Source organism: Strix aluco, chromosome 3 (genome assembly GCF_031877795.1).
Source record: "Strix aluco isolate bStrAlu1 chromosome 3, bStrAlu1.hap1, whole genome shotgun sequence".
Taxonomy (NCBI): domain Eukaryota; kingdom Metazoa; phylum Chordata; class Aves; order Strigiformes; family Strigidae; genus Strix; species Strix aluco.
In genome coordinates, this window is record NC_133933.1 from 131,674,268 (window position 1) to 131,699,363 (window position 25,096).

The 25,096-nt window shown below is 53.2% G+C and overlaps 1 protein-coding gene across 1 annotated transcript; it reads left to right on the forward strand.

Moving 5' to 3' along the window:
• Window positions 1-2,164: 2,164 nt before the first annotated feature.
• On the forward strand, window positions 2,165-20,961 carry LOC141921932 (L-gulonolactone oxidase-like). Its single transcript, XM_074820871.1, has 12 exons — window positions 2,165-2,285; window positions 3,864-3,965; window positions 4,609-4,734; window positions 6,067-6,161; window positions 7,666-7,756; window positions 8,422-8,607; window positions 16,728-16,835; window positions 17,253-17,329; window positions 18,191-18,340; window positions 18,627-18,791; window positions 20,116-20,206; window positions 20,536-20,961. Exons 1-12 carry the CDS (start codon window positions 2,283-2,285, stop codon window positions 20,662-20,664), a joined length of 1,323 nt encoding a protein of 440 aa, XP_074676972.1. The 5' UTR covers window positions 2,165-2,282; the 3' UTR covers window positions 20,665-20,961.
• The last annotated feature ends 4,135 nt before the right edge of the window (window positions 20,962-25,096 follow it).

Below are 25,096 nucleotides of genomic sequence, written 5' to 3' on the forward strand. Positions count from 1 at the left end.
CTGGGACTGGGAATGGACTGGGACTGGTCTGGAACTGGGAAACGCTGCAGCTGGGAATGGACTGGGACTGGGAATGGTCTGGGACTGGGAAACACTGCAGCTGGGAATGGACTGGGAATGGACTGGGACTGGGAATGGGCTGGGACTGGGAATGGTCTGCAGTTTGGGAACATATTGTAATTTGGGAGTGCATTGCAATTTCAGAATGCACTGCAATTTTGGAACTCATTGAAATTTGGGAACGCTGAAATTTGGGACCACACTGCAATTTGGGCACACGTTGCAATTTGAGAATGCGCTGCAGTTTGGGTACATATTGCAATTTGGGAGTGCGCTGCAATCTGGCCTTACACTGCAATCTTGGAATTCGTTGCAGTTTGGGAACTCTGCAATTTTGGAACTCCTCGCAATTTGGGAATGCACTGGCCATTTGTGCAGATGTGGCAGGGAATTGCAGCAGGACCCCACAGTTTCAGAGCCACCAGTGAGAGTACCAAGAGGGGCCTGTCCCAGCCCCCATCCCCATTTTGGCTGCTCCGGAGCCCCCCAGACAGGCCACAGCAGCCGAGAAGCACCTGCCGGCATCACTCTCCCAAGATTTACACCAGTTGAGGGCTGGTTTCCCGATGCCCAGGGTGCAGTGGGGGGATTGAATCCTTCCCTGGGCTGGAGCAGAGCCCCAGCCACGCTCTGCTGCCTGGATCCTTCCAGGAGAGACACGTTGGCACGTCGGGGCATTTTCCATCCCACCAAAAATTTCATTGATTCATAAATAAATTCACAAATAGCTTCAACACTTGGCAAAACACCACTGTTTCTTTTTTTTTTTTTTTTAAATATCCTTTAATTGAATTAATCCCTGCTGTTCAGCTGTAATTAGCCGAGCTGTGACATCCCTCCTGGATGCAGGAGACCAAGGTGGTGAGGGAGAGCTGTGACCCTCCCCACACTCATCCCCTTCACCCTGCACTGTTAATGATTAATCTCTTGAGAAGTTTTTTTTGGAGGTTTTGACGACCTTTGCACTGCACTTGGACCCAGAGCTGTTAGCTGGGCAGCTGGGGAGGTGTTGGACCCAATTGCTTGGCCCCTTCGGATCTATCTGGGCTCGAAGGTGTGTTGCAGGATTATTCATTAATTTGTTGTAATCTGCTGCATTGCAGCCAGGAAAACAGCAGCAGAGTTTCAGGATGGTCAGGAGGTCAAGAAGCTTTGAAGGTAGATGTGAAGACCCATGGGAAAAGCTGCTGGAGGTGCTGTGGGGTCCTTCGCAGGCTGAACAGCTCCTGCTCTTCAATTAAGAAGTAATTTCCCCCCCTCCAGTTCGTGATTGTGCTGCAAAGGTTGGGTCTCTGAGAGCATCCCAAAGGTTGGGTCTCCAAGACCATCCTAAAAGTTGAGTCTCCAAGAGCATCCCGTGGCATGTGAAGGCAGCTGCCCACAGTGGTGGTTCCCTGCCTGCTCCGGGCTTGGAGCAGTGCTCCTGGAGGTCACCTTGCCTGAGTTAGCTGCCTCAGAAAAATCATTATCATCCCCTCCTTAATGAGGGACCAGGGAGGTTTTGCTTATCATCAAAGCGCAGCCACGGAGCGCCGCAGTGATCCTGCAAATCGCCGCTCCTCATCCGTCCTTCAGCTGAGACCCATCACCCAGCTGGATCCTGTCCCCCCCCCATCTGCTCCCTGTGGGACAGCGGAGCGAGTTTTGGGTGCAAGGCAAGCGTGCAAGGCCTGGAGCATCCTCCTCCTTGCAAGGTGGGGAGCAAAGACCCCCAGCACCCGTTTTGCACGTGGCCATGCAATGCGAAGCCGTCGCATCACCCACTGCTTGAATCCCCAACATGCACCCGCCGTCGGGTCCCCCAAAACCTGGCAGGGCCTTTTCCCTCATTCTCCCCTTTGCCCAGTTTACCCAGTGCAAAGGCTGCAAGTTCAGGGGACCCACTCCAGGGTGAGGACCCCCAAAAATGAAGCAGTTTCTCCCCAAAACTCTCAGAGTTCACAGCATCCCTGTAGGATGTGGGTTCAAATCCTTGTTCAGATCCTGCTCTGCCAGTCAGGAGCAAAGGGCTCAGCCCCTCTCCTCCCCCAGGGAATCAGGCAAATCCCAAGGGAAGGGCTGTTATTCATTATCCTCCCAGCCTGGAGAGAAGCTCCTTGTTGAGCCACAGGACAGGGACAAGCTCTGTCAGCCTTGAACTGGCCAGGATCACCCCTCGTCCCCGGTGCCAGAGCAGCCAGAGTCCTGCTCGCTCCCCAGCATCTCACCGAGCGGCCGAGGCGATGGTAAGAAAAAACCAGTGCAGCCAAGAGGGGAATTTCTCACTTTTTTCGAGGGTGGGAAGGGTGGTCCAGGTAGCGCGGAGCTACACGCCATGGTCAGGGCTGTTGGGACGACGCAGTTTTATTACCAACTTTAATATAAATTTAATAACCAACATCGCCATGATGAGAAATAGGAAAGGTCTTGGAAAAGAGAGAAGGAAGAAAAGCCAGCAGATTCCCTGGATAAATCAGGTCAGGTTTTCTAACCCATGGGTTTTCAGTTTCCTCCATTTTGTCCTTTTCGGGTTTTTTTAAATTTTTTTTTCTCTCTCTCCCTCTCTACCCTGGCTCACAGGCCAACTCCTGGTTTTAACATGCATGGGGGATTCTGTAGGGCAGCCCCAACCCCACCTCCCCCTCGCCCCGAGGGCTCCCTGCTGCTATCTGGGCTATCTGCAAGAGCTTCTTAATGGCCCTGGCTCCAGGCAATGTCACCTCCCTGGGCAGGGTGATGGGCCATCCGCAGTCCCTGCCCTGCCCAGCCCCTAAAAACAGCCTGGGGGGGCGGGGGCGGTGGGGAAAGGGGGTGGCAGGGGGTGGGGGATGCTGCAGACACCCCTGGGAGAACCCCTTCTGCACCCCTGGAGAAGTTTGGCCTGTTTGGGGGTCTGCTCTTTGAATGGGAGCTGAACCCATCCTAGAGATGGAGAGAAGGAAAATGAGCTGAGGGCAGAGGGGGGAGGTGGAAGGCGGAGGGTTTGCTGAGGGAGAGGAGGCTGGAGAGAGCCGGAGGAAGGAGAACACAGGATGTCGCAAGGGAATAAATCATGTCCTGCAGCCAAGGTGGGACACTGTTGTGTTGGTGGGGCACGTTGGACCCAGTCCTGGCTAGGGCAGGGGGACTCACCATCTTCTCTGGGCCTTGGTGCCCAACCCCAGGCCAGGTCCTTCCTTGCCCAAACCGCAGCTGGGCTGGCCACGGGCAGTGAGAAACTGTCCCTCCGCAGCCAGGACCCATCCAAACCACCCTGGGAATGCCCTGCCTTGGGTTCAGCCCTGGAGATGGGATAGGCTTGGGGCTTTTGGCTCACCCTGTCATGCCAGGCCTGGGGACAGTGTTTCAGGATGGGTGGCTGATGTTGGAGGGAGGTCCCAGCCTGGGCCCAGTTAGCCCCTCATGATGAGGCCATCTGGGGATACTGGGCCATGCCAATGGGCCACAAGGTAGGTATGGGTGGTGAGACCAGGTCTGGGAGGAGACCAGAGCAGAAGAGGCCACACAAACCAAGAGGACCCCAGCACACCTCGTGCTGTAGGAGGAAGAGATGCGCTGCATGCAAGGGAGATGTCTCAGCCAGCCCAGGGGCCCTCCCACTTCTCCCCACTGACTGCCAAGGGAGCCCAGGCTGACTTGCTCCCATGGAGACATCTCTGCTCTACAGACACAAGGGGTTGAGATGAACCTCTGTGTCCATAAATAATTAATCCTTTTGGAAAGTTGGCTCTGGCACAGTGGTCTTGGCGGACAAAGGATGAGCTGTGTGGAAAAGAAGAGGAGGTGCTTGCTTTCTTCTGCTTTAGCTCTTGCTTTTGGTCCAGGTTCACGGCCAAGGAGGAGTCAAGTTCCAGAACTGGGCCAAGACCTATGGCTCCTCTCCGGAGCTGTACTTCCAGCCCACCTCAGTGGAGGAGATCCGGGAGGTAAGGAGGGTACTTCTAGGAGACAACCCGTTAGAAATGATGAGGAGGAAAGGCCAGGAAGGGCTGTGATGCTCCATCACGTTCAGTCAGAGAAGTCACAGATGGTGACAGGGAGTCCTTCCCTTAGCCTTAGAGATGGCCCATCCTACTGAACTGCAGATGTTCTCCAGCAGATGTGTCAAACACCTAAAAGATGCAGAAAACTCACACCTGGCTCCAGTTGGACTCTGTTCCTTGGGCACCAGCATCCGGCATCCTTCTGGGGTCCCCTGCCTGCCCCAGGTGCCATGCTGAGGGGTGGGAGTCCTGGGTCACTTTTGTCACCCCAGTGATGCCTCTGTCACCCTAGGGTGTCTGAGGTGGGCATCGCCTCTTTTGGGATCACAGAATCATAGAATGGTTTGGGTTGGAAGGAACCTTTAAAGGTCATCTAGTCCAACCCCAGGGATGATCCTAAGGGCTGTCTTAGGAGGTGTCTGGGCTCCAGGGATGGTGTTAACCCCAGATGATGAGTTATCCAAGTAAATGGATGTAACCATGGGTGAGATTTCAGCTTGGGATGTCTCAGTGCCTCTGGCACCGCCCTTAGCACACAGCTTTGAGGGAGATGTTGGGTGCTCAGGGCTGCCTGTTGTCTCTGCAGATCCTGGATATGGCCAGGAAGCAGGACAAGAGGGTGAAGGTGGTGGGGGGCGGTCACTCCCCTTCGGACATCGCCTGCACCGATGACTTCATGATCCAGATGGGGAAGATGAACAGGGTCCTCAAGGTGAGATCAGCTTCTGGAAGGTGACGTGGGTGGCCCTAAAACACAGTGGCACCCCTATTCATGTGCCACCGAGGGCTGGGAGGCATTGCACCCACACTGCCATAGCCAGGGTGGGAGGTGAAGGGGTGGAGAGGTTTTCCTCTCCTCACAGACAGGAATTTTCCTAAACCAGACCCCTAAATACTGGTGCAAAGCTGCGGGATGCACATTTTTTCCCGGTGTAAAAGCATCCCTTGTGCCTTGGAAGCATATGGAGCAGCTGTAAAAATGCAAAGAAGCGACGTTTTCCTGGCGTGCGTGCAGCAAGGGCTTAACCTTGGCACGTTGTCCTCATCACAGCACAGTCTGCTGGGTGGGCAGCAGGTACCTGGCAGGATCACCTTTCGTGGCGAGCTTGAGGCGAGCTTGCAAAGGTGCCTTAGGCACAGCAGCCTTGGCAAAGACCCGACTGGATGTTGGTGCTCTGTGGTTTGTGTCAAGTGGGAAATGTCCCCGTGGGGGTTTGATCCATCTGATGACACTGGGGAGGAAACAGCTCTTCCAGGTTGCCCGTAGATCAGATCCTGAACAACCCTGGGGAAACAAGAGCTGCTGGGAGGGGGTTTTCCTGCCCTCTGCTTTGCATCCAGACCTCCGGTGTGTAGGGACATACTGGGCTCTTACTGGGGTTGCACGGCCTGCTGGGTATAAACAGCGAGAGGACCGTCTCCACACATGTGTGCGTGCCTGCGTGTTGTGTGTGCATGCACACATGCGTGTGTGCATGCCTGTCATGTGTGTGCGTGCATCTGTGCATACATACACGTGTGTTTCTGTACGTGTGTGTGTGTGTGTGTGTGCAGCTGAAGGTGAAAACATCCTGACTCTAGCAGCATATTTTGAGAGCTGGATCGTTAGTGGTAATTGACAGAGATAAGTAATTAAGGAATGGCTCCCTCCTGACAGCTCTGTCTGTCAGAAGTGGGGTGAATAAGCTCTCCTTCCACCGGGAGCTGGCTGAGCCAGGCAGGAGGGCAGAGGGAAGAGCTTTGCTGGGGCGTTATCTTCTCCCTTGTGTTGACCAACACCTGGGAGAAGTTATGGGAGAGGTGACACACCCCTGAGACCGGGGACAGCAGAGGGGAGCGGGGTCTGGACCAAGGGCATGAACCAGTGGCACCATTCGGCTGGGTGAAGGTCTGAGAGAGGTGGGAGCTCAGGATGGAGCAAGGCCCTCATGGTACGGGGCTCTGCTGTAGCCATCAATGCACTGGGCAGAACAGAGGTGTTTTCCACGGGGTGTTTCTCCTCTGAGCTGTGTGACCTTCCCCTCTCCCCTCCCATCCTTTGCAGGTGGACAAGGAGAAGCAGCAAGTGACTGTGGAAGGTGGGATTTTCCTCTCGGATCTGAACGTCGAGCTGAGCAAGCACGGGCTGGCCCTGGCCAAGTGAGTTGGATACGTGTGTGGGGCCGTGCCTGGGCATCCTCCCAGGCAAACCAGGGATATTTGAAGAGCTTTTACTTCAGGATCTGGTCTTCCACCAGAGTCCTGCAGACCACAGGTCAACCCCCTCCATGGTGGAGGATCCTGCCTTAGAGCAAGGGGAGTCTTTATCCCCACACCAACCCTGTTTTTCTCACTGCACCCACGAGGCTGGTCCTTCCCATGCCACAAACAAAAACTTTTCACTTCCTGGCCCTAAAAAGATGAGAACATCCCTCCTAGGGATGCCTTGCATGGGGCAGAGGCTGACAGCAGGCAGCTCTGGACAAAGGAGGCCAATGGTAGACAAAATTAGGCTAGAAATGGGTTTTTAATGGCAAACAGCAATTAGCTATTGGAATAGTTTAGAAGGCTTGGGAGAGTCTTTGTTCTGCATTGCTTTGGGATGTCTGCTGTCCCCAGAAGAGAAAGTGGAAGTGGTGGTCTGAGGGTCCAGGGCAATCTGGGGCAGAGGGTGGGATGCTTCAAGCTGATCCCAACTGATCCCTCTGCCTCCAACACACGTGGTTCTCCCTAGCAGTGGGTATCTTGGAGGACTTGGAGAGCACCACATTCAGACAGGGATTTGGAAAGCAAATAGCCACGGAGAGCATTTCTCACACTCCATCTTCTTCATTTGCTGACCTCGGGGAAGAAATTGCTCTTTAATTAGGGTCTAGCTCAATATCTGCATTCCTCTGTTGATAAGAGCGATGGGTTTGTCAGACCCATGGCCAGGGCCAGGGTGAGGGTTCAGAGAAATAAGCCCCACTGAGCAGATGGCCAACAGTGCGGGTCAGGTGAGCAGGACTCCTTCATGGAGGAGAGTCCACCGAGGCTTGCAAACGTCCTAGAAACCATGTCTGGTTCAGGAGGTCCCTGCTCCCCAGCTGTTGGGAGCTGGAGGAATATTTGGGGGAAATGGCAGGAACAGCACACTCTTTGCTTTAACCTTCTACCATCCCCATGTGCCCGCCTTGGCCATGGTTGGAGGGATGGACCTTTGTCTGCAGCCCTTATGCTTGTGGATGGTGCTTCCAGCCCTGCTCCACAGAGCTGTTTCTGGGGTAAACTCAAGTTCCTCACCCCTTGCTCTGAATTCATATGGGAGGGATGTCTCCACCCCAGTGCACCACTCCAGGCTGGTGGGGAGAGGTGGGGACTTGAGAGATGGTACACAGCTGAGTTGACCGCGGTGACCTGCGCTCACCAGCTGCCTCTTCCCATTGACTATAGCAGCATCCTGATAGAAATGTCCCATGGAGATGTGCACATGTGGCCAACAAACCCACCCCTTGCTGCAGGGTACCCTGAGGTGTGGAAAACCCTGCTCATTGGGGCAGGGGGGCACGTACTGGGGGTCTCTGTGCAGGGTCTGCACGTGGTGTAATGCCTGGCACGGTGGGCTGTGCCTCCCTCCATCTCCCACAGACTGAGGTCCTCACTCAATCCCTTCATCTGCCCCCAGTTTAGGAGCTGTTTCTGAGGTGGCAGCAGCTGGTATGATCGGGACAGGGACACACAACACTGGGATCAAGCACGGGATCCTCCCCACCCAGGTGAGACAGGAGTCGGGAGCGTGTCGATGCACGGAAATCAACATCTCGAGGGCTTCAGGAGAGACGTCCCATCCCCCAGTCTGGGTCTGCTGTGCCCAGCCCTGGAGTAAGGAAGGAGCACACTGCAAGCAGGAGGGGTCCTATCCCACCGGAATGGCCCCCAAGGCCCCCACGCAGAGTGGGAACTCCTCATCTGCCAGCCAAAACATGATCCAGCTCAAAACTCCTCTGTCCCTGTGCTTTATGGTCTTATAATGCAATGAGCAGCTCTGGAGGAAGGGGAAAGCAGTTCTTCTTGTATTGGAGCCTCCCTCTGCGGGGCCCAGGGCTATTTTTAACTAGACACTTAGGAAAATCCTCAACTCCTAACTCAAATCCTGTATGGTGATTCCACCGATGGCTATGGAGAAGTGAAGTAATTTGGGGCAGTTTTACTTCTTTGATGGCTTTTCCTAGCATCCTGCAGAGAGAGAAGGACCCTTTTGCGTGACTACATCAAAGGTGGCAGGAGAGGGGCTGGCAGAGCCAAGCTCAGCAGAAAACACCCTGGTAGTGGGGGTCTCCCTTCTTAGCCCCTAACCCTAAGTTTTGGGGTGAATGCAAGGTCTTGGCATGGAGATGGGACACACTGAATGCTCACGGAAGCTTTGTTCCCTTCTTGACAGGTCATAGCACTCACACTGCTGACAGCCTCAGGGGAGATCCTGGAGTGCTCCGAGTCCATCAATGCAGACATCTTCCAGGCTGCCCGCCTGCACCTCGGCTGCCTGGGCATCGTGCTCACCGTCACCTTCCAGTGCGTGCCCCAGTTCCACCTGCACGAGGTGGCCTTCCCCTCCACCCTCACCGAGGTATGATGTGGGCAATGCTTTCAAAGCCTCCTTGGGGATAAGCAAAATTCTCAGTGAGGTGACATGGTCGGAGGGAGACTGGGAAGTGGTTAAGCTTCAGTAGAAACATCCCACGGGTGTGTGTAGGTTGCATTCCTTGTGCATCTTCATGACGTGCTTCACAGTGTCCTTTAAGCTGGACACATGCAGCATCCCTGGAAGGGTTCAAGGCCAGGTTGGACGGGGCTTTGAGCAACCTGGGCTAGTGGAAGGTGTCCCTGCCCGGGGCAGGGGGTTGGAACTCGATGATATTTGATGTCCTTTCCTACCCAAACCATTCTATGATTCAATGAAACATCTCCAGAGTGACAAAGGAGAGGAAGAAAAAACCATGTTTCATCATAAAATGCCACTTTAACTTCCCATGGGTGGGAGCAGCATCTTCTTGGACCGGAGAGGTGCAGGTAGTGGATTGGGGAGGAGAGGTACTCATGAGTGCCACCTCTGCACCACGTAGGGCAGGTGGGTGGTCAGGACCTGCAGCAAGACATTGCATCATGCAGCTGATGTTCAGGAGCAAAACAGGGCTTGGGGTGCAGCCCCTGGTGTAGCTGCAAGCTGAGCCAGGGGGGTGGTGGGAAATGGGGGTGCTGGGTCCCTTTGTGCAGTGGGAAGACATTTGCTTCGTTCCCAGGAGTGCTGCATGGAGCAGAGGCGAGGGCTGAGTGTGCTCTGGCAGCTTTGCTGGCCACAGAATCTGGGAGGAGGCTGGGTGGGGAAGCCCAAGCTGCTGTGAGTCTACACTGAGGAGTTCTTCACTCCTCACCAAAAAAACAGGTGGGACCTCTGCACCTCGCACTGGGACCCTCTGCTGCCACGCCTCTGCATCAGGCCTGGGGGAGCTGGGCAGGGAGGGAGAGCTGTGGGGAAAGACACGGAGATGAAAGTTGTTTCCTTTATTTATTATTCCTGGTGGTTTTGGAGAAGCGCAAGGCACCATCTCTGGGAGAAGTTGAGTCCATTCCCAGCTTCACATCTGGCCTAGGACAGCTCAGGCATGTGAAGGTGACGTGAAACCTCACCTGTTTCATCATTGCCATGCTCACCCCTGAGCTGTTCCCAAACTCCTCTTTTAAAACTAGTCCAGATTGATGCAGATTTTTTGCATTTATCCAGCCTGAGATTCAAATAGCTCATTTTACTGCCCCGGACCAACCTCTGTGCAGCCCCCGAGTGGCTCAGGGCTGCAGGAGAAGGCTGGTGGCTTCTAGTGTCCTCAGAAACCTGCCAAAGACTTTCTGTGCTCACCTTGGGCTGCGGAGAGTCACCCTGAGCTGGGACATGGCTGTGTCCTTCAGAGACATCTTCTGGGTCCTGGCAGGGGAGATGGGACCACGGTGCTGTGGGAGGGCTGGCCTGCTGCCTGCTCCTGAGCACGATCCCCAGCTCGGAGACGCTGCGTTGGCATGGGGTACGTTGCAAACCTGAGATCCCAAGGAGCAAAGGGCTCCTGCTCAGGAGAGACCTCCTGGCTGGGTTCAAGGTGGCTGGCGGGAACCGCGTGCCGCCAGTGGGACTAAGGACCAAGTGAGAAGAGGGTGAAAAAGCTTCTCCTGTTTTTCTTAGTTTCACCTTCGATTCAGATTTGGGGCTGGCAAGGTCTTTGCTCGCTGGAAGGACAGCCAGTGCCTTCTTTAGGCAAAAAGCTGGACAACGAGACCCCTGTCAATGTCCTCACATCTTCGCCTCTCTGCAGCATCATCCTCACATCTCAGCATCAATTGTCCCCCACCCGGAGGTGACAGAAATCAGACCCCCTCCTCCAGCTGTGGTCTATCCCTCGCATACAACCCTGTGGGTTTTAAACTCTTCCCCCATCTGGTGAGTGATGCCTGAGCCTCGCTGCAGGCAGGGATAAGCCAGGGGAAGAGCTGCTTCGGGCTGTGCGGTGCCAGCAGTCCCCCAGGAGCAGGGATGGAGGTTTGCCTGTAGCCATCAGCTTCATCTTCCCTGGGCCGAGGATGGAGGCTCCAGCTCAATCAAGTTAGAAGGAGCCTGTGGGCGTCAGCGCTGCCGCCCTCGGCACTTGCTTCTGTCCACGGGAAACGTCACCGCGAGACGGATCAGCCAACGCCTCTGCTCTGTTTAACCCGGTGTTCACAGGCACCAGCAGGTCAGTGGAGATCTGGTAACTCCAGGCACGCATGACTAAGCCTAATGCAGATTTAATGTTCCAGCTGGAGAAAATTGCCCTTGCTGGAAATTGTGGGCTGGTCTGATGAGCTGCCTGGACTAAGCAAGAGCAGGGAGAAGACTGTGCCTGTGTTGAGCCAGCATCCCTGGAGGCAGGCAGGGCCTAGCTGGGTCCCGGAGAAGTGGAGCAGCATCCCAGAGGACATGGCTGCTCCCACAAGCCCTGTGCTCTCCAAGGAAGTGCCATCTCCCAGCTCGTTGTCTCCTGCTGCTCAGCTAACGAGAGCCTTGTTTTTCCCAGCAACAGATGGGCCCCTTAAAATAGTCCATGAGCATCTTGTGATCTTGATAATAACTTGGTCCTTTCGTGTGTGTGAGTCCTCGGTATTTTTAGGGATGGGGTTCTCCATCTCCCAATGTGAAGTTGGGTTTGATTCTTTTTTTGAGCTGAACTTGGGGCAAACCGTGCTGGGGATGAGAAGTGCGATGGGTGACACGTTTCAAGGGCCAGACTGAACAAATCCCGTATCAAGATCCAACCCCAGAGTTGCATTTGGGGTGTGTGATGGAAAATGCCCTTTAAACTACTTGTTGTGTTGCTACTGGACTTTGTCTCTGTCTTACCAAAGGTCCAAACTACCCAGGCTAAGGTGTATGGTGCTAGTAACTGGCCCATCTGGGCATCCCCAAGGAAGGTGACTTTCTGAGGAGTGTTTCTGACCTGCTCTCTCAAAGATCAGGATCTTGCATGGCTCTGAATGTTTCACATGCTGACTGCTTCTCCTCAAGTTCTGCTGTCCCACCATCCCCCCTCTCCTTGTCCCCTCTTCATGGCCATGTCCCTCCTGAAGACAGCATCTTGCATGTAGCCTATGAATGGGCACTTAGCTGACCATGGAGAGCAGGAGAAGCTTAGGTCCTTGTTCAGGATGCGGCTGAGGCACTGGGGACAGTGTCCTGGCATGCTGGTACAGGATGCCCAGTGCTGGATAGTGGTTTCCTCCAGCTGAGCTTTCCATCCCGGGCAGGAACCAGGCTGAGACAGGCTGATTTCCCTCAAAAGAGGCATGAAATGCTCTTTTTGGGGGCAGGGCATCTCCTGGGCTTTACGAGGTCTCCACGTGGCTCTGTGGCCAATGGTGGGTGTGATCTGGTTCCCTCAGAAAGCCTTTTGAAGGCCCAGTGGGCATTTCTACAGAGCAGTTTGAAGGAATTCTTTCTCCTGGGAACACATCAAAACCCACTTTCCGTGTCTCTGCCATTATATAAACTCCTTTTAACCACTGGATGCATTTCCTTGGAGCCCTCCCACCCTCACAGTGCTGGGAAGTTGGATGGAGCGAGCTGTTCCAGCTGATGCTCAGCCGCTCCATGACTAGGACAGCCTGGCACAACTGCTGTGTCAGGATGTGACCTTGAGCTGAGCAATCATTCAGCTCATCCCAGGTCTCTGGCACCGGTTCATTGCTGGGGGCTGCAGCACTGCACAGGCTAAAGCCTACAGAGAAGGGGCCACCTGCAAGTTGAAAGACCTGGTGGCCTTCAAAATGCTGGGTGGACTCACTGCATTCACTGGAAGGAGTTTGATTTCTGGATGGGGAAACTGAGGCATGAAGTCCACCAGGAGGAAGAAACCAGTGGTGGTGGAAAGGAACCTCTCCAGGAGCTTGGATCTGCTTCAACCACTGATCATCCTTGTCCTCCTGCGAGGTCGGTTGTCCCTGCTGGGCCAGTCTTGGCAGCATCCTCTTCCATTGCCTCATTCAAGTCTCACAAGTCCAGTTCCAGCCCTGGCTAACGACAGCACAAGCATTCATTAAGTTGGGCTCATGAAAAATAAATAGTCCTTGGACAAAAGCAGCAAAATTTGTTGCAGGATTGATCAGAGCCACAGCACCAGTAAAGCTCCGAGAAGCGCTGTCCTTAATTTTTTAAGGACTGAATTATTCAGTGCCCCGTCGGGGTGGCTTGAACACCACCAGGAATGTAAATTTAACGTGCTGTTGCAGTATCTTCTTCGTGAGCCCCGATCCAAAGCGACCCAGGGGTGCTTGTGCTGTGCCACGGAGAGCTGGGCTGGCCGGGGGGGGGGACAGAGAGCTACGTGTGTGTTACCTGAGTCCATCAGCGTCTCTCCCTGCCTGCTGCCACCCGCCCCGAGAGCAGCCGCACCACAGCTGGAACACTGCAGGGTCTTATTTTTCCTGGGAGGTGGGGAGGGAAGACAGACGAATAAGGGAAACCTGCCAAGATATTTGTCCAGGGTGCCCTCGCAGCCTCCTGTGCGTTCATTACTGGTGTTTCCAGTTGCAGAGGTGATGAGTTCGTGTTTCATGGCTCAGGAGTATATTTTTGCCTGTGAATTGCCTGTTTGCTCCCTGAGCTGCGACTTCCCTGGTGTCCTGCAGCAAGGAGTTCCCCTCTTTAAATGCATTTAACTATGTTTAAATGTGGTGGGAATCTGGCAGCTCCTTACAGCTTGGTCCTCACCCACCCTGCCAGACTGCTTGGACCTTCACTGCCTCCTCTAGCACCTTCTTGCCAGGTTGAGGGTTGTTTTACACCTCCTAATCTGCCTTTTAGCTAGGAAACTTAAGCTCATGTGCAGGATAACCCTGCTATCCTGAGCAGGGCAGGTAACCCAGGCCCAGCTTTACCCTGCTCAGCATCATCTGCCCGGGCTATGCCCCCTGCACAGCTCAGCCAATTTTCCCTGTCCCTCAGGGCTGTTAGGAGGATGAAATGAGAATGCACTGGGTAAATATTAATGCCTTTATCAATTCTCGGTCATTGCTGCTCCTCGCCTGCTTCCAGATCTCTGGCTTTCATGTCAAGTGGCCCATTGAAGCGGAAGAGAATAATGGCAAGGGAGCAGGTTGCTTGAAATATTTAAGCCTGAGTTATCTAAGACATTGCAAATAATATATGTGTCAGAGGAGTCAGGCTTGAATTTGTGGTTATATAAGATCTGCATGCTTTCTTTTCTGGCCTCGTGATTATCTTTATCACTGGGATAAACTCAGCTGCTGACAATGACCAGGAAAAAGACATGAGACTGAGAGGGTTCATTGCACCGCTGAGGTCACCAGAGAGACCTGCAGAGCATCCCTGGAGGGTGGCAGGGATGGAGTCAGCCTCCCCTTGCCCCAAACCTGCTGGGAGGTTGATGAGGATGGGTCAGACTCAGAGATTATACTTTTTCCCCTGATCTTTGCAGCGTTGGGGCTCCCTGAGCTGGAGGTAGTTTGTATATATGAAATAATGCAATGAGTTTCTCTTCCAAGAAGGTCTCTGATCGGCTTCTGAACCCATGTAAACTTTTAACCACCTGCAAACTTGCAAGCTCAGCGACCTGGTGGGTGAAGAAGGGCTTCTTTTGGTCTGAGCCTACCACTTCCTAACCCTAACCCAAATCCTAACCCTTTGGGGGATGTCTCAGGCACTGGGATGGACCCCTCAAACCCAGCTCCTCCAAGACCACCCAGTGCCTAAATCCTTTCACCACTGCTGGGCCTGACCTTGGCCGCCCTAGCCAGAAATGTTGGGTTTTGCCTCAGTGCATGGAAGTGGCTCTTCCAGCTGGTGCTCAGACATGGTCCCCTGATGCGGTGGGATCCTGGCGGGCACAGGCAGCACGCAGGCAAAAGGGGGGGCTAAGCATCCATCTCCTCTCCCAAAATTCAGGCTCTCCATGCTCCCTGGCTCCCCTTCACTGCTTTGATGGACCTATGGGATGTGTGCCAGTGACTTCTTGTGCTTCATCCTCTACAACACCTTGGCCACATCTGCCGCTTGTCCCATCCTTGTCCTTTCCCTGAAGACCATCTGGAGCACCCAAACCTGCACTGCAGCAGGTGGGGTGCCTGACCCTCAGCTCAGTGAGCTCTCAAGGGTGTTGGCAAGCAAGAAAGCAAGTGGCTGCTTTTGTCCCGGCCTTTATGAAGCGAAGGGATTTGTTCTGGGCTCCTGTGAGGGAAACAAAGATGAGAAAAATCCCCTGGGTCTCTGCGTGCCCCAGGGTCATCTCTGTTGCGTGCGTTGGCCACGTTACAGCGACAAGATTTTCACCACCCGACCTCTGCCTCCAACTCAGGCACTCAGCCAGCAGACAACGTCCCCAAGGACTGCCGAAGCCAGCTCGCTCGCTGCCTTCAGCTCTCGCCCGCTGCGCTGCAATTATCCTACAAAGTCGTGGGCTTATTTTCTTCAGACCGATATCGCAAGAATCAAAAGCGCACATTGAAAAGGTCACCCCGCTAGCAATTTGCTTCTGCGCTCAAACGCCGTGGCTGGAAGACAAACAGACGTTGGCAGGATCACCTTGGGAAAGCTGCATCCTTCTTTTCCCTGCTTGTCTTAGCTACTTGTGCATTTATTCCTAAACTAAACCAGGGAAAATGTGGGGTTGTGGCTTTTGTCCTGCTTCTACTTGCACAATCGTTAACTGTTTCCAACATAAGAACTTCTCTGGCCAGAAAATAGGCTGTTTTGGGAACATCTTAAATTTTGTGGCTTTTTGGGAGCTGCAGATGTGAAGATGAAGACAACGGCATCAGCACTAATTCTCACCGACTACAGGAATGCACTATTTGTCTTCCCATCCTCCCTGCTTTAACAGGATCACGGCATTACGGCAGTGCAACCCCACAAAGACCCTCCCCTCGTGGCAGGGTCACAGAAAAATGCTCGGTGCTAAAGCAGCCCAGCCTGGTGATTAATTGCTCATTAAGGCAAATAACTCAAATGACCCAGCCAGAAAGGAGCAGCTTCAGAGCTGATGTTGCCGCGACATTCCTGGGGTTATATCCATGGGTCATTGCACCTTCTCCTGGGTCAAGCAAACTCCTTAAAGCAAAGCTGCTGGGCTTTTAATCTTTCTGCAAAGCTGTGGGATATCTCTGTAGGAAGAGCGGGGGGGTGGTTGGAGAGGCTCTTTGCAGGAGGGAGAGGTGCTGGCCCAGCCAAAACGGGGTGAGCACAGGGTCCTTCTACCCTTGCACAGACAGGGAGAAGGGACGAGGTCTGAAGGGTCTTCTTATTTCTGTGGGTGCTGCTGTGTCAGGCAGTGGTGTGTCCTCCAAGTAGCCCTGGGACAAGCCCCCGGTGGCTTCGGGAACAGGCTGAGTATGGCCTGGGGCTGCAGTCCTCCCCCTCGAGCCACATCATCTGCATGGTCCTGCCTGTCCCCTGCCCTCTCTGACTCCCTGTGCCTTGCTGTCCTCGGCTGCTGGCAGGCAGCTCATCCGCAGAGGGAGCTGCCTTTCTTCAAGCTCTTTTTTGTGTCTTCATGAATAATTTGGCAATTCAGCATTTGAGGATGTCTCTGGGACAGGGCTGCGTAGCATCCTGGCTCCATCCCCTGTTGTATCCTGGCTCCATCCCTCGTTGCCCCAGGACTCCAGAGCAGCAAAGGGATGTGCTGCCAAGGTGTGAAAGCTGGGAAGGGCATCCCTGACCCTGGACCAGGAGGTGGATTTTGGAAACCCTCCGCCATGTCCCACTGTATGGCTGATGGCTGGAGGGGGCCCCTCCAGCCCTGCCTGCGCTGCCTCATGTCTGGGAACACAGATGGAGCAGTTGGGGGGCTGCAGAGGTGTGATTGCAGGAGAATGTGGGGTCCAAGCTCGGGTGTGTGCCAGATACAGACCCAGCAGTATCTGATGGATGGGGGGCTCTGCCATGGCCAAGGCAGAGGAGATGATGCTCATGCTCTGTTCCCTTCCCCAGATATTAGATCTATCATCTCTATTAACCCCCTTGGTGCTTGGCTGGGCTGTATTGACACCCCCTCCAACCCAAGACTTGCCAAGACTCTGCAGGCAGACTCTTTGGACCTTCCCCAGCCTTCCTAGGAGTCCTCCGAGGTGCCTTTAAGCCCTATTCCCAGTATCCCTGCTCCACGGTGGTGGACAGTCACTGACCAGTCCCCATTTCTCTCATTGTTGCAGGTCCTTGATCACCTCGAGGATCATTTGAAGAGATCCCAGTACTTCCGATTCCTGTGGTTCCCTCACAGTGAGAATGTCAGTGTCATCTACCAGGATCCCACCAACAAGGTAGGTCCCACTGGGCTCCATGCGGGAAGGGAGAAGGGCCTGTGCGCAAAACTGGGTGCCCTCCCAGAGCCAGCGTTTTAGGATGGGCTTGCAATGGGGGGGCTGACCAGGGAAACGGCATTTTGGGGCTGGGCTGGACTCTACCCATGCAGGTCTGGGAGTCCTGGGACATGGATGCAGCTGGGGATGTCCAAGCTGCCAGCATCCTTATGATAAAGCCTGGTCTCTTCCTGGGACTGGATTTGGCCCTGTTTCATCATGGGAGAGAGATCTGGGGAGTCCTGGGGTGCCCTTCTCCAAAACTCCCAGCTTGGTCCTGGTCCAGGCATGTGCTCCCACCTTTGTGCCTGCTGGCAAGGAAGATGCAAACCCTGCTAGTCCCTGATGAGCATCATCTTCCTCTGCTTGGCTTTGCAGCCCCCCTCTTCCTCCTCCAGCTGGTTGTGGGATTATGCTGTTGGCTACTATTTGCTGGAGTTTCTGCTCTGGATCAGGTAGGACCATGCTCTGGGTGGTGGCAGGGGACAAGTGGGGTTGGGTGGCCTCATCCAGATCTGTTCTCTGCACCTCTACATTGAAACCTGTGCTGGTTTGCTGGGAGTCCCAGGGAAGACGGCAAGGGAGAACTGTCACCCAGAGCACCTGCGTCCCTGGGGAAGAAGGAGGTGCTTGTTCTCCTCCAGGCAAGCTCCTGTGCATGGGTTAGGACTGGGATTGATGTCTGGGGCTCTAGTGCCCTCTCGTGTGCACAGAGATGGAGCAGTGTGTCGAAGCAGTGCGGGTTTGCAGCAGCAAAGGAGCTTTTTGGAGGACAATGTTTGGCTGTGAGCATGTCCTGAGCGCTGGTGTGGAGAGAGAAGATCCAGGCGGGTTGCAGAGGCTAGGCTGGGGAGCAGGACCCTGGTGGCACAGGGGACCCAGGCTGGGTACCATGACGAGGAAGAAGAGGGACTGTGGCCACTTAGGACTCTGCCAAGGGGTCCACCCAGCCGCTCCACCCTGTCCTGAGTAGTTCTTGGTCCTGGGAAGCACTGAGGTCTCAAGGGGGAGGGAAGGTGATGACCAAGCACCCCTTTTCTAGCCTGCAGCAAGAGGAGGAAGAAGGAGCTTAGGGTAAGTGTGCAAGGTCCAAGATCAGGTGGGGTGAGCATAGGCGATCTGGGAGGACTGCAGGACCCTATGGGCTCCAGCACCCTTGGAGGATTGCAGCTTTGCTTCCAGCCCTTGAGAGGACATTCCCTTGCCCAGCATCCCTGGGCTGTGGCTTGTGGCATCACAGTTCACAGCCTGCCCTTGGCAAATCCTTGGGCAGCAGCTCCGGGGTCAGATCTCACCTCCTGCTCTTTTCCCTGCAGCACCTTTGTGCCCAGCTTGGTGTGTTGGATCAACCGCTTCTTCTTCTGGCTCCTCTTCAGCTCCCGGGTGGAGAACATTGCCATCAGCTACAAGATCTTCAACTACGAGTGTCGCTTCAAGCAGCACGTTCAAGACTGGGCCATTCCCATGTAAATGGCTCTGCAGACCCTCCCTGTCTATCCCCATCTGGGCTCAGCACCCAAAAAAAGTGCCTAGGCTGCCTGGAGCAGGAGCAAAGCCATGGAGAAAGGGACCTGGCTAGGAGGAACCATTCCTACCTGCAAGCTTAGCAAGGGCACCCTTCTGCATCCCTGCCCTGGGGTACCAAATCCATGTCACACCATGTCTTGGGGCCAGGGCTGGAGCTGTGGGGATGGGGGTTCAAACCTGATGAGACCTGGCTGTTAACTGGGGCTGGGGGGTTCTCCTGGGCAGTGAGAAGACAAAGGAAGCTCTGCTGGAGCTGAAGGCCGCCTTGGAGAACAACCCCAAGATGGTGGCTCACTACCCCGTGGAGGTGCGCTTCGCTCGGGGGGATGAGATCTGGCTGAGTCCCTGCTTCCAGCGAGACAGCTGCTACGTGAACATCATCATGTACAGGTGAGCCGTGGCCCCATTCCACCCCCCTCTCCTCCTCCTCTTCCTCCCTGGGTCAGTGTGTTAGTGCCCAGACACTGGCAACAGCAAACCCACAGCTCAAACACACCGACACCAGCTCTCAGCTGGCACTGGAGAGCTGGATTGAATGAGCTCATGAACCTTCACCCACTTACCTCTTGTGACCCGTACTGGGAGCCTGGGGAATCGTGAAGGTTTTGTGATCCGCTTGGGTTAAATTAAGGTGAAATGACACCAAACGACCAGTTAAAATGTTTTACTTGCAGTAGAAACAACTTAAACTTGGAAAAGGACAGTAAGTGATGTGGTTTCTTATTGATAAATCTGTAAGAAAGAAAAGAAAGGAAAGGAAAGAAAAGGAAGGGGGGAAGGAGTCAAAGAATCGGGATCCCCACCCCAGGTTCCAGCGTTCTCTCAGGTCCCGTAATCTTGCGGGGGGGGGGGGTGCACACCCAGCAACGTTTTCTGTTGCCTTTTCAAGTTCATCTTACTGGCTGATTTGCATACTAGATGAGGAGAAGCAGGTATTCCATGAACTCATTTGCATGAGAGATGAGGAAAAGGTGGAGCGTGGGTTCTGTGTGTGTTTGGGGGGAAGGGGGTGCGTTAACCCTTTTGTCGGTTGAGTTGGTGGGCACGATCTCCCCCCCACCTTTCCCCTTTCCTCCGTTTTTGTTTCTTGGGCAATTATCCAGCCATTAGCTCCATCTGGTGCTGGGTGATTTTCTCTCTCATCCATCTTTTAGCTCTTCTCCAAGGCTATAGTCGTAAATTAAAGTGTAGGCCTTAACCTGAACAAATGGTTTTACTCAGCCTACGTCTCCCCCACTTTGAGGCTTATCTAGGGAATTTGGCAAAAGGGAGCGGAGCCGTGCACCCTTTGATACACTCTGTGCTTCCCTGGGCAGATAATTCATTCCTTAGACCAACCACAAAGGCCACAATTTGTCCTTGAGGCTTTCCGTGTCGATGAAAGTTTGAGGTATTAATTCCCCCAGGTCCTTTCATCACCCCACTCAGACATTTGCAGGCACCAAGCCAGAAGGAATGGGGTGACCTTGGAGCACCCAAGAGCCACCCACCCCTATTTCCTGAGGATGTTGTCCTATGTGAGGGTCCAAGTGCCCAAGTGCTGGTGCCATGCTGGTTCCCAGAGGGTTTCCATCACCTGGTGCTGGTCGAAGAACCTGTGATGGGTTTCTGGGGTTGTTCTTCTCCCCAGGTGGGGGTTTCTGAGGAGGTTTCCTGGGTGTGCAAATCCCCCCACAACCTCTGCTAATGCCCTCCTTGCCTGACCCCCCTGCAGGCCCTATGGGAAGAATGTCCCCCACCTCAACTACTGGCTGACCTACGAGGGCATCATGAAGAAACATGGTGGGAGACCACACTGGGCAAAGGTACTGACAGCCCCACCCTGGGAGAAGATGCTTTGCAGAAGGGGGTCCCTTCCTCTTCTCCATCATGGCTCCTCACGGTGGTGGGGGGGGGGTGTTGCAGTTGAGTGGGGGTCAGAGAAGGGCCCCCACATCAAGCTGGTCCCAGAGGGTGTTGGGTGCTTCAAGGAGATATTGTTCCCCTGTTTGCTACCCACCCTGCGCATGTAGGTAAGGGGATGGAGGTCCCACCATTTCTGCAGGGGGTTCCCACAGCGTGTGGTGGTGGGGGCCCAGGGCCAGAGGCACATGCCCCAGTGATGGGCAGCCACCCCAGACACTCTCTTTTGCAGGCCCACAGCTGCACCCGGAAGGACTTTGAGAAGATGTACCCAGCCTTCCCCAAATTCTGCTCTGTCCGGGAGAAACTGGACCCCACGGGGATCTTCCTAAACACCTACCTGGAAAAGGTGTTTTACTAATGGGGGAAATGCAGGGGATGGAGGAAAAATCAGCCATCACCTCCAGATCTTGGGACACACCAAAGCTCATGGTCCTCTGTGGTCCCAAGGTGCTGCACCCCCCAGCTCTGCCCTCATCAGCAAGGGCTGGCCCCATGGGCAGGGGCGTGCTCTGATCTTAACGAGGCTCTGTGGTCATTGGAAATCTCTCCTGGAAGCCAGCAGTTTGTGAGGGGACAATATCTCTGTCCCCCGAGACCCGTACAGCCCCAAATGCCTCCTGTCCAAGCCAGCATCTTATTAAAGTCCTTTCTCTGAGCAGGCCTTATCTGAGTCTGTGCTTTCAGCCTGGGCGTGTGTCCGATGGAGGTGGCCAGCCCTGGGGACCAGGGAAGGGGCTTTGGTGTCCCTGTAGAGCCCTACGGCGGGTTCAGGGTTGGGCATGGAGACCAGAACTTGGCACAGCCTGGGACTGATCCTCGCTTAGGCCATCTCCCCTTGCAGGCATATTTTGGGAGGAAGAGGCAGCCTGCCAGGTCCACCCCAACCTGGCTCCTGTTGGAAGCCACACATGGGCAGATGGGTTGTGTCTTCTCCCAGGCAGGACCACAGCTGCCCCACACTGCCCAAAGCTGCGGCAGATGCTCCTCAGGATCCAGCAGGATGATGTCCATAGTCCTGTCCCTCCTGTCCTAAAAACCATCCCTGCTAGACCGAGCTGAACAACGCCGGTCCAAGCCCCGCTTGCGTCACTAAGAGATGGGGAAGGGGACATGGGTTTCTTGAGAGGAGTGGCAGGATTCCTCAGAATGGCCAGGACAGATGGACAGCAAGTCAATAATGCTTTTAGAGAGACAACTGCCCCAGTGCCATGCAGCCTCCCTGCCCTGTGGGATCATGTAGCAAGCGAGTGCAAGATTTAATGGGAGAGGAGAGTAACACTTACCCCAAAATTTGTGACACTGGTTGGTTTGACCCTCTCCAACTCATTCCTGCCATGTTTTGCCCGTGCATCCTCTCCCCACAGCTTCACAAGCACCATGGCCTGGGTGTCTGGTGGCACGGCCAGGATTGCTGGTGTGCAAGACAGAGGATGAGGGACACCAGCAATGATGTCTCTGCGGTTGCTCTCGATGGGCGATGACAACCCATCCATGGGCTGATGTGTTTTGACTTCTAGAGCCATCAGCTGGCACTGGGGTGGTCATGCCACAGCTCATCCATCTCACTGAGCTCAGGTCACTCAAGGCAAGATGCTGGAGTCATGTCCAAGGTCAGCTAACAGACCTGGTGTTCTGGCCTTGTCCAAGCAAACAGGTCGAGGAATGTGGGAGGAAGGTTTCAGTGAACTCCCGAGTGTCACTGCTGGTCCCCAGGAGCATCAGGGATGAGACAATGGAAATGCTGGAAAAAATGCATTATCTTGGGGAAAAAAATTAGGCATGGTGGCTCTTCCATGTGACAGGTCTGGTGGTTTCTCCTAGAGGCTGCCTGTTTGCTGAGGTTTTACCTGGTCTTCAGCCCTTGGAGCCAGGTGGGGCATAAGCACTGAAATTTTTGTTTCTAGCTCTCAACTTTATGCAAGATTTTGAAAACTCAACCTGAAGGTAACCTACAGAGGAAGTTGTTTTTTGAAAAGGTAGTTAAAAAGTGTGACGACAAAGCAAGTGAAGATTCAGATGAGTGAGCTGGCCACCTTCCCAGGAGGGGGGTTTTAGACGGCCTCAGATTTTTGCTGCAGTTTCATTTCTGCTGTGCAAGAGGAGTTTCCAACAGCTGTACAAATCTGAAGCTAAGAGGTTGTACAAACCTGCATAAACTTCAATTTGTTTTATAATGGACTTCTTTTGTGGTAATGATGCTTCTTCCTACGTAGTTGATATTTGAATGACTAGTTTGTCTAAATAACATGCTCTCTGATTTTAGGCTAATTAATTAATTAACACTACATGTATTGACAGTAACAGAAAAAGAAGAATTTTTTCCAAGGAAAAGGTGTAAGTCAGCACCTCTTGCAAATTGGTCTGATTGAATCCAAGAAACTGTGAACTCTTGGAAAATCAAACTGACATTGTTGTCTCAAAACTCATGCTTTCAGCCAAGGGTGTGCTGCATCGAGTGTCTAGTTTGGTGGTGTAAAATGTCGACTCTTTTTTATACTTTGTCCTCAAATTCTTTCACAATTTTCTCTGCATAATCATTTCACTGGAGTATCCACAGGTTCTACAGGAAACATTTTAGGTGAAAAAATGTCAATCAAAATCACCAAAAAAATAAGATGCATGGTGTAAAAGAGCAAATATAATCTTAATCCTAATTATATTTGTCCTTTTATACTTTTTGTAATAGTCCAGGTTCAAAGTGATAGCTAGCTGTTATCTCTAGGACTACTGTGATCAGCAGCACACATAAGCGTAGCAGTGTATCCAGGATGTGACAGTTATAGAATCATAGAATCACAGAATCTTTTAGGTTGGAAAAGACCTTTAAGATCATGGAGTCCAACCATTAACCTCACACTGCCAAGTCCACCACTAAACCCTGTCCCTAAGTGTCACATCTACACATCTGTTAAACACCTCCAGGGATGGTGACTCCACCACTGCCCTGGGCAGCCTGTTCCAACATTCGACAACCCTTTCGGGGAAGAAATTTTTCCTAATATCCAATCTAAACCTCCCCTGGTGCAACTTGAGGCCATTCCCTCTTCTCCTTGTTACTTGGGAGAAGAGACCAACTCCCGCCACCATCTTGCCTTACCTAGTTGCCAGGAATTATCTGTTTAACAGTAAATTTTACATCTGCTCTTGAGTCTGTCTTGTCAGTCTCCATGTCTTTAGTAAGTCTCTGTCTTGTCCCACTCTCATGCATTAAATCATGCACCCACCAGGGGATCTGACCTTATTCCTCAGGACAATTCAAGGTTCAGCCATGATGTCCTGCGAATAAGCCTGAAACATAAAACTTCATCACCCTCTACAACTCCCTGACAGGAGGGTGCAGAGAGGGGGGATGAGTCTCTTGAGCCAAGGACCCAGCGGCAGGCCAAGAGGGAATGGCCTCAAGCTGCGCCAGGGCAGGGTCAGACTGGCTCTTAGGAAGTATTTCTTTGCAGAAGGGGTTGTTGGGCGTTGGAATGGGCTGCCCAGGGCAGGGGGGGAGTCCCCATCCCTGGAGGGGTTGAAGAGTCGGGTTGACCCAGCGCTGAGGGATCTGGTGGAGTTGGGAACGGTCAGTGTGAGGTTCATGGTTGGACTGGAGGAGCTTCAAGGGCTTTTCCAACCGAGATGATTCTGTGATTCTTTTGATTTTTACAGAATAACCCCAATACAGACTCAGAAGAAGAGTCCAATTCACAATCTGCTTGTTGAAAGGCTGGGAAGAAATCCACAGGGCAAAAAGATTACTTGGTCACCAACCCAGAGAGATTTCTGAAGTTCAAAGTAGATCATGCTCACATACAGAAACCTAGCTGCCTGGTTTACTGTAATTTGTTAATTCTTGTAAACAATGGATTTTTTTCTAGAATTAATTAATTGTTATTTGTCTATCTTTGAGGGACATCCTTCATGTCTCCTTTAGCATCCTAAAATAATAAGCTGATTAATTCATTACTGCCTTCCTTTCCCATCAGTAGGTGGCATACTCAGAAAATGAAAAAGTTAAAAACCCAGAATCCAGAAGTCACTCATGTTTGCTTCAGCAAGACACCTTAATTATTCAATTAATTAATTCTGAAAGTGGACAGCTGCACCAGTTAGCAGAGCCTAAGCAGGAAAGTGTCCCGGCGATGGGTCACCTCCAATACAGCAGTGCAAAGCACTGCATTTTCCTTTCCCAAACCACACCACTGGCCCTCCTCCCCCTGGGCATCTCGGGTCTGGATCTCAGTGGGACAGTCACCACTTTACCAACACATGCTGCCAGGAAAAGTGGAGTTACAATCCTACAAGAGGATGCAAACCATCCTTAGCAAGGGGATAAAGAAAGAGTTGGAAAGAGGAATGTTTGAAAAAGCATGGGCGAGCATGAGAAGGCAGTGCCAGGACCTGAAGGTAAGTTGTGCACCTTCTTGTTCCTTGGGGACCTCTCCACAGCCATGGTCAGTGTTTGGGGGCAGAGGACAACATCCCAAAAAAATCACAGAATCATCAAGGTTGGAAAAGACCTTGAAGATCATCTAGTCCAATCAAAAGATCTGGTGAACAAGCGTGTGGTAACGTGAAGGGATTTCCTTGCGAGATGTTGGCATCAGGAGGCTCTCACGTACACTGGGAGGCCATCACTGGCATTGCTTTTGCGGCAGGAGTCACCTCCAGAGGTGCCCAGAAGCATTATTGATGTCACTAATGCATTACGGCTGCTCATTAGTGTTGACCCAACTTAGCTCAAGGCACTGATGTGGGTCTGAGCCCAGTACTTGGGGGTCTGCCCACAAACGTCTAACTTGACT